Genomic DNA, 10,206 nt, shown 5'->3' with positions numbered 1-10,206 from the left:
TTCCCATACCGGGAGTTGAACCCGGGCCGCCTGGGTGAAAACCAGGAATCCTGACCGCTAGACCATATGGGACCTGACATGTGAATCTGAGAGCAGCAATCTGGAGTTTTCAATAGGTGCTATAACCAGCTCTTATTGTTGTGACTGGACCTATTTCTTGCAGACATCCCAAAAGGTGTTCAGTCATCCCTATGGTTTAACATTCCTGGTTGCCAGTTTCACATTCCAGTGCAGAGACAGATATACTGTAAATTAATAACTTATGATCTTCAAATGTTGCCTGTGATCTTAACTTATCTGCAAACAGTTATCAGGGCTTCACCTCAATGTGGGAAGTTCTGAATTCTACACACAGAGATGCTTGTTGTCATCCTAGCAGTTGAACTCACAGGACATGAGTGTGACTTCAGTAGATTTTGAAGGCAGTCTTGGGTTACACCCTAATCTATGAGGTCATATTGGAGTTCATTGTAATGACTACATTAAAGGTACCTGATAAGTGGTGCTACAGATCAACACCTCTGGTCCACATCATTCACTTAGAACTGAGGAAGCCTGTTGGTGGAAATGTCCCCAAGAGCCCAAAAAGAAGTCTTGTTGCCATAACCGGGATGGCTGAGACTCTATGCAGACCTTTAAGGCTTTCTGAGCTAGAATGTGTCTGTTCTAAAAACGTTGTGAGAAAGTCTTGCAAAATTCTAGTAAAGTTTTCTGCAGGAAGTTGTTTTTTTTTTTTTTAGTTCCTGGAACGTTATCTTCAAAGGAAACCTAATGTTCTCTAAAGACATAGTTACACCATTATGCTCTATCTTTAATGAAGGTCACATTGAGAACGTCCTCCCTTTGATATCATGCGTCATCGGGTACCAGTGCGCTAATGTTCTATAAAAGAACGTTCGATAATGTGTTGCCACAGCAACAGTATCAGATCATCCTCAGAACATTGCAGGTACATTGTTGTATCTTTGTTAATGTACCACAGGACAGGGACGACGTTTGTCATCGGAAAACTTGATAACACCTTGACATTTTCTTTTTGAACATGTTGGTTTGAGAATGTTCGTCCTTAGCTTTCCGAAAAATTATGACCATCTTTGATATTATTAATTAATAATTATTAATCCATGAGTCTAAAATGTCGTCTTTGAAACATTGTAAGAACTTGTAAGTAATTTTAGCCAGTGTTGTGGGAACGTTCCCTGCTATCCGGGGTGTCCATCTTGTATGTGCAGCGAATGGTTCCAACATGAAGCCTAACCTCAAGACGTGGTCGTTCTCTTCAGGAGCTGTTTCTGCCCTGACGATGACGGTGTCTCCGGTCGTCACTGTGTCCAGAGGAGAAGACGCTGTCCTCAACTGCTCCTTCACTCACGGACCGAAGGGCTATTCAGGGAAGATCACCGTCAAATGGCTGGCGAGAGATCCAAAAACCGAACCGTTCTTTAAATGTTCAGTTACAAATGACTCAATGGAAGCAGCCAATGAGTGTTCAGGGTCTGGATTAAAATACTCCCTGGATGGAGATCCTCGGCGGGGGCAGCTGTCACTCCTCATCAGGAAGGTAGAGCTGCTGGATAACGGCACTTTCTTCTGCCGAGTGGAGCTGGACAGGGGAAAGAATTCGGAAAAAAAGATTGATCTTTTTGTTGAACGTAAGTTCTCCTCAAGGTTTCAAGTAATAATAATAATTGATCAGATTTATGCAGCGCTTTTCTAGACACTCAAAGGTGCTTTACACTGTCAGTTATTCATTCTGGTGGTGGTAGCTACGACTGTAGCCACAGCTGCCCTGGGGCAGACTGACAGAGGCGTGGCTGCCATTCTGCCCCTCCGGCCCCTCTGACCACCACCTCAAACAATCCATTCATACGCATTCACACCAGGCAAGACGGGTGAAGTGCTTTGCCCAAGGACACAACGACCATGACACAGGTTACAGGGCGGAATAGAACCGCCGACCTCCCGATGGTTGACCGACCTGCTTCACCACCTGAGCCACAGCCGCCCACGTATCCTGAGGTTCAGTCTGTGTTCTTGCACCAACTTGAGGGTTCCCGTATTGTTAATAAAACGTATGTGGCAACATGTTTGGAGGGATTTAGAGCACAAGTTATAATTAAAATTTCTAAATGTTATAATTAAAATTTCAGAATGTTATGATTTGAATTCTGGAATGTTGTGATTTTAATTGTTGAATACTCTAATTTTGAGATGTTTTCATTTCTATTTTAGAATGCTGTGATTAGAATTTCCGAATGTTATGGTTTAATTTTTGTAATTAAATAATTTAAATTTTAAAATTTTGTGATTTGAATTTCAAAATTTTATTTAAATTTTATAATGTTATGATTTGAATTTCAAAATGTTGTGATTTGAATTTAGGAATGTTATTATTTAAGTTTCAGAATGTTACAATTCATTTTTGGAATGCTGTGATTTAAACTTTGGGATGTCATGAAAGTTTTTCAGTGCTTTGACGTAAATTTCAAAATGTTCTGATTTGAATTTCAGAACGTCACGATTAGAATTTCAGAATGTTATTTAAATTTAGGAATGTTAGATTCACATTTTTGAATATTTGATTCAAATTTTGAAATGCTATGACAATCACATTTCTGCATCATATTTTCAGTTTTCCAACCTACTGAGCACAAAATCACTGCACTGCTGCAGCTGAATCACATGACATCTCTTTTTTTTTCTCCATGATGTTTTGTTTTGCCAGTTGCACCACAGATTCCAAACCTGTCGGTGGTGGAGGCGCCCTGCGGCTCGGACAGCACCCCCCGGTCACTGAGGTGTGAAGTGGAGGGTCACCCGCTGCCTAAAGTTGTCTATCTGTCGGTCACCAAACGCTTGTTGGAGGTCCAGGTCCAGACCTTAGTGATTGGCCCGTACAGTCGGACCACCTGTATCCCCTACCTGCAGGAGCAGGAGGAGGAGGTTACCTGCAGGGCGGAGAGCAGGCTGGGCGAAGCAGAGAGGACGTATCCAACCACTAATCACCTGATGATCATTCTGACTGTGTGCGGCGTCGTCGTGCTGCTGCTGCTGCTGCTGTCGGCAGGAATCACCATCTACTGCCTGAGTGAGCTTCTCATACAAGTGCTGCTGAAGTCAGTCAGTGGATACGCAACATGGGCCACAGTTTTTGATTTCTGAAATGTTTGCATGTTTAAACTTCCCATGTTTCAGTTTGTCGGGTCTCAACTTTAATTAATTCGTATTATATATTACTGGAGGATTGAATCATAATATTTAAATCATTAAGTTATTTACATTGGTTGATGCTGTAGGCTCTGAGACATAATATTTCATTTATTCTGGTACAATAATAGTTTATTATATTGTTATTGTTCTTGACCATTACATTTAAGTTTTTCAGGTAACTGTGTGTAATATAAAGAAGTCTACCAGCTGGACAAATGTGACAGACAGCTGAGCTCGGCTAGTTAGCCTTTAGGAGGACGTTAAGCAGCTTTAGCTACTGCAGTATTGAGCCTGTAACAAATGAGATATTGGAAAATCTTTTTTTTTTTCTTGAATACAGAAAACAGTAAGAAAAAAGTAAATTATTAATACACCCAGAATATCTTCAACAACCGTTCTTCTGATTTTATTTTATTTTTTAGCTCATATGCTCATACCTAAGGAACACAAACTGAAGCTAAGATCAAGTGCAAGAACTATATGTAAGAGTTTATGTTTTTCCCCCTCAAAAAGGAATAAGCAGTTAACTTTTAGCAGGACTATGCTGGACTTTATTTAGCATTCAGATATTCTTACAAACAATTTTACACCAACCTGAGCAAAGGGATGACGTGAGATTGCTGTTGTGCTGACTGGGACTGACTTTAGTGTTGAATCTTCAAGTGTTGCTGTGTTTTTTAAAAATATATTTCAACTAATATTTTCTGCTTGTGTCTCATGTCGTTTGCATCAGAAACACGAAATCCTCCACCGCAGGACTCCGAGCCTCCAGCTGCCCGAGAGATTGAGACGGTTTATTCAGAGCTGACCATCGTCGAGCGTGAGTTCTGTCGGCTCGTACATGCACGAGTCATTATCAAGCACAGGATCTAAACTTAAAGCAGCAAGTCACAAATTACACAAAAGTTCACGACCCTGTTAAACTTCTCAGTTACAAGCAAACACCCTGCACTGAAGGAATAAGTCACTATTTCTGCATTTTCTTAATGCAGCCGGATGTGTGGAGCTGCTTTTGCAACAGATTAAATCAGTTTAACATCTGAGCAGATATGAAAGCATTTAGGGTGTTTCACAACGGAGAATGTTGTAATCTGCCCTTAGCAGAACATGTCGGAGACTATTTATCATTTTTAACGGGAAGTGGTGACTCTGCAGTTTTGGCTCTGTGCTGCTGATCAGAAGGTGTCAACCCTGCTTTACATCTAACCTCTATATGTGAAAACACAGTGAAATTAAAGTTAAATCTTCATCTACTGCTGATGTTTAAGTAATGTATGTAGCATCTCCAGTAACTTACTAATGAGAGCGGATAGAACACAAGTAAACACCAAGTCAGGAGAAAACAAGCTGCCATAGAACAAGTTCAAGTGTGATACGGTGTTGATGCCGACAGCAGGATGTGCGGGAGGTAACTGGAAATGTTTTGTTTTTTTTTCTTTTTCTTGTTTCAGTCTGTCAAGTGCAAAAGTGTTCAGTGAAGAGCTGCTCTTTAGTCTTTTCTTAAAGACTGAGAGGGAATCAGCAGATCGAACAGAGTTTGGTTGCTTGTTCCACCACGGAGGAGAAGCGTCGAGCTATCGACCTCGGCCCTGTTGTTGTGGTTGTATCAGGAGGCTTTTGTTGGTCGAGCGTAGTGAGTGGGAGGGAGTGTGGACCCGAATGAGAAAGTTCAAGTAGGAGGGAGCTGTTCTCGTTGTAGTTTTGTGGGTAAGTGTCAGAGTTTTCAGTTTGGTGCTGGCAGCAACTGGAAGCCAGTGAAGCGATCTGAACAGCGGGGTGACGTTGTGCTGTTTTTGGCTGGTTGAAAATCAGACGTGCTGCTGCATTCTGGATCATCTGCAGAGGTTTGACCGTGGATGTGGGGAGGCCTGCCAGTAAGGAGCTGCAGTAGTCAATGTGTGATATTATGAGAGCTTGGACCAGGAGTTGTGCTGCATGTTCAGACAGGAAAGGATCTGATCTTCCTGATGTTGTACAGGGCGAATGGACACGACCAAGCAACGGAGGCCACATGAGCCTTGAAGGTTAGTTGGTCATCAATCATGACGCCCAAGTTTCTGGCAGATTTTGTGGGTTGAATCAAGCTCGATGTTGATTCTTGTTGTAGAGAGGGACTGGTTGGGATGACAAGGAGCTCCGTCTAATAGAGGTTGAGTTGAAGGTGGCGTTTTTTCATCCATGCCGAGATATCTGCAAGGCATGATGAGATCCGAGCAGAGACTGTGTGGTCGTCTGGGGGAACGACGGGAAGAGCTGAGTATCATCAGCATAGCAACGGTATGAGAAACCACGGGTGTGGATTATTGCACCGAGTGAGGTTGTGTATACTGAGAAGAGAAGAGGACCGAGCACTGACCCTTGAGGAACCCCTCTGGATTGGTCGTGCAGTTCGGACACTTCTCCCCTTCAGGATACTCTGAAGTATCTCCCTGAGAGGTCGGACATAAACCAGCGGAGGGCAGATCCTGAGATGCCCAGCTCAGTGAGTGTGGAGACGAGCGTGTGGTGGTTGTCAAAGGCAGCTGACAGATGTAGCAGCAATAGAATGCAATGCTTCTGTTGCAGATAGGAGGGCAGTCTTGGTAGAGTGACCCCATTTAAAACCAGACTGACTCAGTTCACTCAAGCATTTTAAATAATACCGTATATACTTAATTAACTTTAGCTTTCCTGCACGGACTCTAACCAATGATTATTGAACCTTCATTTCTCCTCAAATCGATTGATTGGTCAGTAAAAATTCAGAATACTGTTCCCAAAAGAGGCACCTTTACAACAGTCCAAGCTTCAAAACAACTAAAAAATCTTTCAAATTAAAAGGAAAAGCCGAAGAATAATCAAATCTAAGAAGCTCACAGTATGAAATGTTTCAGGCATAAATTCTCAACTGACTGAAAGCCACCTCGCGCATAATTTTAAGTTTAATAACTGAAGCTGTCTGATAAACGTAGTGCAGCAGAATATTTAACAGCTCAGATTTATAAATGTTATTGTATGTAGTTACACTGGTTTGTTCCCAGTTTGTCCATCACACATGTTTTAATTGGATTTGCTTGCTGTGGGTTTGCTTGTGGTCATTTCGTGTAATTTTGCTGCTTCTTTTCATAGCTTAGCATCATTCTGCATCTCGTTTCAGTCATTTTTAGTTTATTTTGCAGCTCTCTGAGTTTTATTTTGGTTGTGTTCAGTGCCTCTGATCATTTTAAGTCTCTTTTTGGTCATTTTGTTTCGCATTTTGGTCCTTTTTTGCATTTTGGCAGGTTTTCAGTTTGACAGATTTCATTTAGGTTATTTTTTAAAATATTTTTCACTCAGTTACACGTCAAAAGTGCATCAGCGTGAACACTCTTGTAAAATGACTCGTGTCAGTGGAGCAGCTGTTTTCTCTTCTAATGAGACCTGTGTTGTTGTTTTTTTCAGTTCCACATGGGAACTCCGTTCAGCAGCGTGAAGAAGCAGGTGAGTGAGGCGACCAGGTGAACTCAACCTGTAGCAACAGTAGCAGGAAGCCACAAGAGGGCGCCAAAATCCTTCCTCATGTTCTCATGCAGCTACAATAAGTGTGTCTGTGTGATTGTATTCTGAATCCTGAGAATTAAAAGCTGAAGGTTGATTTAAAACAACACCTTCACTGTGTCCAAACATTTTGATATATTGGATGTAACGTTATAAATAATGAAGAAAAGCAACAAGCTGTCACGTTTGAGGCACTTCAATTTAGATAATATTTGACATTTGCTTTAAAAAAAACCACGTGAAGAAAGGAAAACCTGCCACAGTGGAGAAACTGGAAACTAAAGACTGCCATGATACACATGGTCCTTAAAGTGTATGTGAACTTCTGAATGTCTTTTAATGTCTGAACTGTTGTGATTTCAGGTGTCATTTATTCTTTGAGCGTCCACTGATGCAGGTATGAAAACTACTGGCCTAAATAACCCACTGATACATTTAAAAAAGGAAATAGTGATGATTAAACGACATTTCTAAGCGTGTTCTTTGTTTTCAGAAAGACGTCCTCTGACAGTTGAGCAGGTTTTTCTCAGGAAACTAAAACCCTTCACCGTCTGAAGAAAGATTTTCTTACTTTTTAGGAATTTTGTGTCTTACGTTGGTCATTTTTCATTTTCATCTCATTTAGGTTGTGTTGCACATGTTTGGGATTCGTTTGTGTAATTTTTGTTCTTATTGTAATTGTTTACCGTAATTCTTCATCTGTTTTGGGCTGATTTGCTCACATTGTGTCAAATTCTAGTCACCTGGCAGCTCTTCTTTTGTATCAGCTTTATTTCCTCTTATGTATCTCAGTTCCATCGTTTACATCACGTTGAGGTCATTTCATGTTTTATTTTGATAATTATTTGTCTCATTGTGGTTATTTGGTGCTTCATTCCAGTCGTTTTGTGTGTCTTTGTTGTCACTTTGTGCCATTTATTTTCCTATTTTAGTGATTTAGTGTCACTTTCTGTCTCTTTGACATTGTTTTTGGTGTCATTTTGAAAAGCTCTCTCTTGAACTTGTTGTTTCCTGGCTGCTGTGCCATGAAAGCTGTCTCTGGCTCCGTTGACCCTCTGTGGTCTGCTGAGCGGCTGCTGCTGTGGTGCACATGAGGCTTCACCTGTGGCCTGCAGACTCAGTCAGGAACTTTCAGAAGCTGCTGCAGGTTTCATCTTCACTTCATGCTGCTTCTTGTGTGGCTGTGTGGGTGTGTGTTTCCGCTGGTGTGTGTTTAACCACTTTGTGGCCACAGGATGTGGTTGTAAGTGTGAAGAACATGTTGCTGCGTCTCCATGGCGACAAACAACAATGCTAAAGAAATAACTGCTGTGGTGGACAGAAGCAGTTTCTGTTGCTCGGAGGTGTTTTTACACCTTTTGCTGCTGCAGCTCAGAGAACAGATTCTCACACGTCAGCTGCTTTAGGTCTCTCTTTACGAGACACAGAGCAGGTAACATAACCGGGAACCAATCTGACAAAATAGCTTTTTTTTGTTTCTTCAAACACGAGCTCCAATAGCCGACACGGAGCGAGTTTAGCTCATCAGAGCTTTTGATGAGACTTAAAATCTGATCAACAGAGAAATCTTTGACAAAATGACCCTCAGCACATTCATTAGCCTGAATGTAGAGTTTCTACACAGAAGGTAAAGCTTTTTTAATTTAGTGGCTTGTTTGCTCATCAGGGCTCCACACTGACCTCCAGCTGTGGACGAGATGTGTCTGTGCAGGCGGCCACATTACACCAGCAGTGTTTCAGTGGACGTGTTGTTGAATTTTACATCATGCTTCATTTGAACTGCATCATTTTTCAGCTTGTGTTGCTCATTCCACCTCATTTTGTATGTTTTGTGTGATTTTGCATTTTATTTTTGGAATAACGATCATTATCATTTTGTGTCTCACTTCAGTCACTGTTCCATTAATTCTGGCTGTTTAAATCTCTTTGTGGTTAATTTCTGTTGTGATTTTGGCTGGTTTTATGTCACTTTTCTTCTTCTTTTAGGTAATTTTTCATCTCTTTGTGGTCATTTTTTTTTCTTCATTTGAGTCATTTTACAATTCATTGTGGGGGTTTTTGTGCAATTTTGCATTATTTTAAGTTTTATTTTATTGATCCAGTGTCTAATTCTGGTTGTTTTGCGTCTCTTTGTAGTCGTGTTGTGTTATTTTGCTTCTCATGTGAGCAGTATTGCATCTTCTGTGATGATGTTTTGTGTCATTTTGGCTGGTCTTTGTAGTCATTTCCTCATTTTGCAGCTTCTGGTGACAGCTGTGAACAGATCTTGTTCGTCTTAGCTGAGCTGAACTTGAACGTCTTCCTGTTTTCCTTCATCCTGCATCTGCCGGCAGCTTCGGACGGCTGCTTGGACCCGAGCGGTGCCGGTGTTCGAGGGCATTGCAGCTGCAGCAGGCCTTTCCTCCTCTCGGTCTACAGTTTCTGAGGCTGCGGTCTGAATTATTGATGAGTTCTGAGAGTGTTTTAGTCAAAAATTCAGGAGACTCATGCAGCTGCTCAGCACAACAGATCACACTGTGAGATTTAATACATGCACGACACACATGAACAGATTTTTGATTCATCTTTGAGTCAAACGTTCCTCCTCCACGAAAACTTTTATTAAAAATCTCCAGATGTTTTTTTTTTTTCAATGAAATATTTCAAATAAATGCAAGTTATTTATTTTTACATGTTTATCTTGTTTTCTGTTTTGGTTATTTTTTAAAAATTCATTTAAATTAGTTTTTCAAATAGTTTTTCTGTTTTTTTAAAATCATGTTTTCTGTCTTGAGTTCTTTTTTAAATTTACAATTGTTTTAATATGTTTTTATCATATTTTGTCTTTTATTTAAAAATTGGAAATTTAAGTTATCTTGTTTTCTCATTTGATTTTATGTGTTTATTATGTTTTCTCTCTTCATTTTTAAAAATTTCTATTTCAAACTTATTTTATTTAGTTTTTCTTCATTCTTTTTGTTTCCATGTTTTCTGTCCTGATTTTTTATTTTAAAATATTTTTTCTTTTGATTTTCAGATTGTCTTTTCTTTCCAGTTGTTTTTTTAAAATCATGTTTTCTGTCCTGATTTTTTACATTTTATTTTACATTTATTTTATTTTATATTTTCATACCATCTCTGTTTTCTACCTGTTTTATAACATAATTGGATCTTATTTTTAAAACCAAGTTGCCTTCATCCACAAGCTTTGATTTCAAAAGAACATCAGATAAAGATGAAGTCTAATTATAGACATTTTGTGCTATTTTCATCATCAGACTCCTTGTGATTGTTTTGTCTCCTCTAAATGAGGCAGGTAAAATAAGGACTTTGTGTGTGTGTGTGTGTGTGTGTGTGTGCTGGAGCAGTGTATCCAGTGTGTATTGATGTGTTGTCACTGGAGTACACTGTGTGTTGAGTCTACTGCTGCTGCTGCTGCTGCTGCTGCAGTGTTTCCTGACAGAGACCACACCTCCATCAGCACTTAGAGCTCACACCGAC

At 40.2% G+C, this 10,206-nt stretch overlaps 1 protein-coding gene and 1 non-coding gene across 2 annotated transcripts in view; one reads left to right on the top strand and one right to left on the bottom strand.

The window, feature by feature from the left end:
- trnae-uuc (transfer RNA glutamic acid (anticodon UUC)) lies at nucleotides 1-72 on the bottom strand. Its single transcript has one exon. It is a non-coding gene; the product is annotated as a tRNA-Glu (tRNA).
- LOC103364583 (sialic acid-binding Ig-like lectin 15) overlaps nucleotides 1-8,073 on the top strand; it is a 13,104-nt gene extending 5,031 nt beyond the window's left edge. Inside the window, exons 2-7 of the mRNA XM_008291735.1 lie at nucleotides 1,284-1,652; nucleotides 2,726-3,088; nucleotides 3,944-4,030; nucleotides 6,631-6,669; nucleotides 7,090-7,123; nucleotides 7,220-8,073. Of these exons, the coding sequence (XP_008289957.1) occupies nucleotides 1,304-1,652; nucleotides 2,726-3,088; nucleotides 3,944-4,030; nucleotides 6,631-6,669; nucleotides 7,090-7,118 (867 nt within the window). The 5' untranslated portion in view covers nucleotides 1,284-1,303 and the 3' untranslated portion in view covers nucleotides 7,119-7,123; nucleotides 7,220-8,073. The remainder of the gene's footprint in view (nucleotides 1-1,283; nucleotides 1,653-2,725; nucleotides 3,089-3,943; nucleotides 4,031-6,630; nucleotides 6,670-7,089; nucleotides 7,124-7,219) is intronic.
- The last annotated feature ends 2,133 nt before the right edge of the window (nucleotides 8,074-10,206 follow it).

The sequence above is a fragment of the Stegastes partitus genome, unplaced genomic scaffold (genome assembly GCF_000690725.1).
Source record: "Stegastes partitus isolate 25-593 unplaced genomic scaffold, Stegastes_partitus-1.0.2 Scaffold760, whole genome shotgun sequence".
Taxonomy (NCBI): domain Eukaryota; kingdom Metazoa; phylum Chordata; class Actinopteri; family Pomacentridae; genus Stegastes; species Stegastes partitus.
Note: the sequence above shows the minus strand (reverse complement) of the source record. Positions and strands in the feature narration are given on the sequence as shown.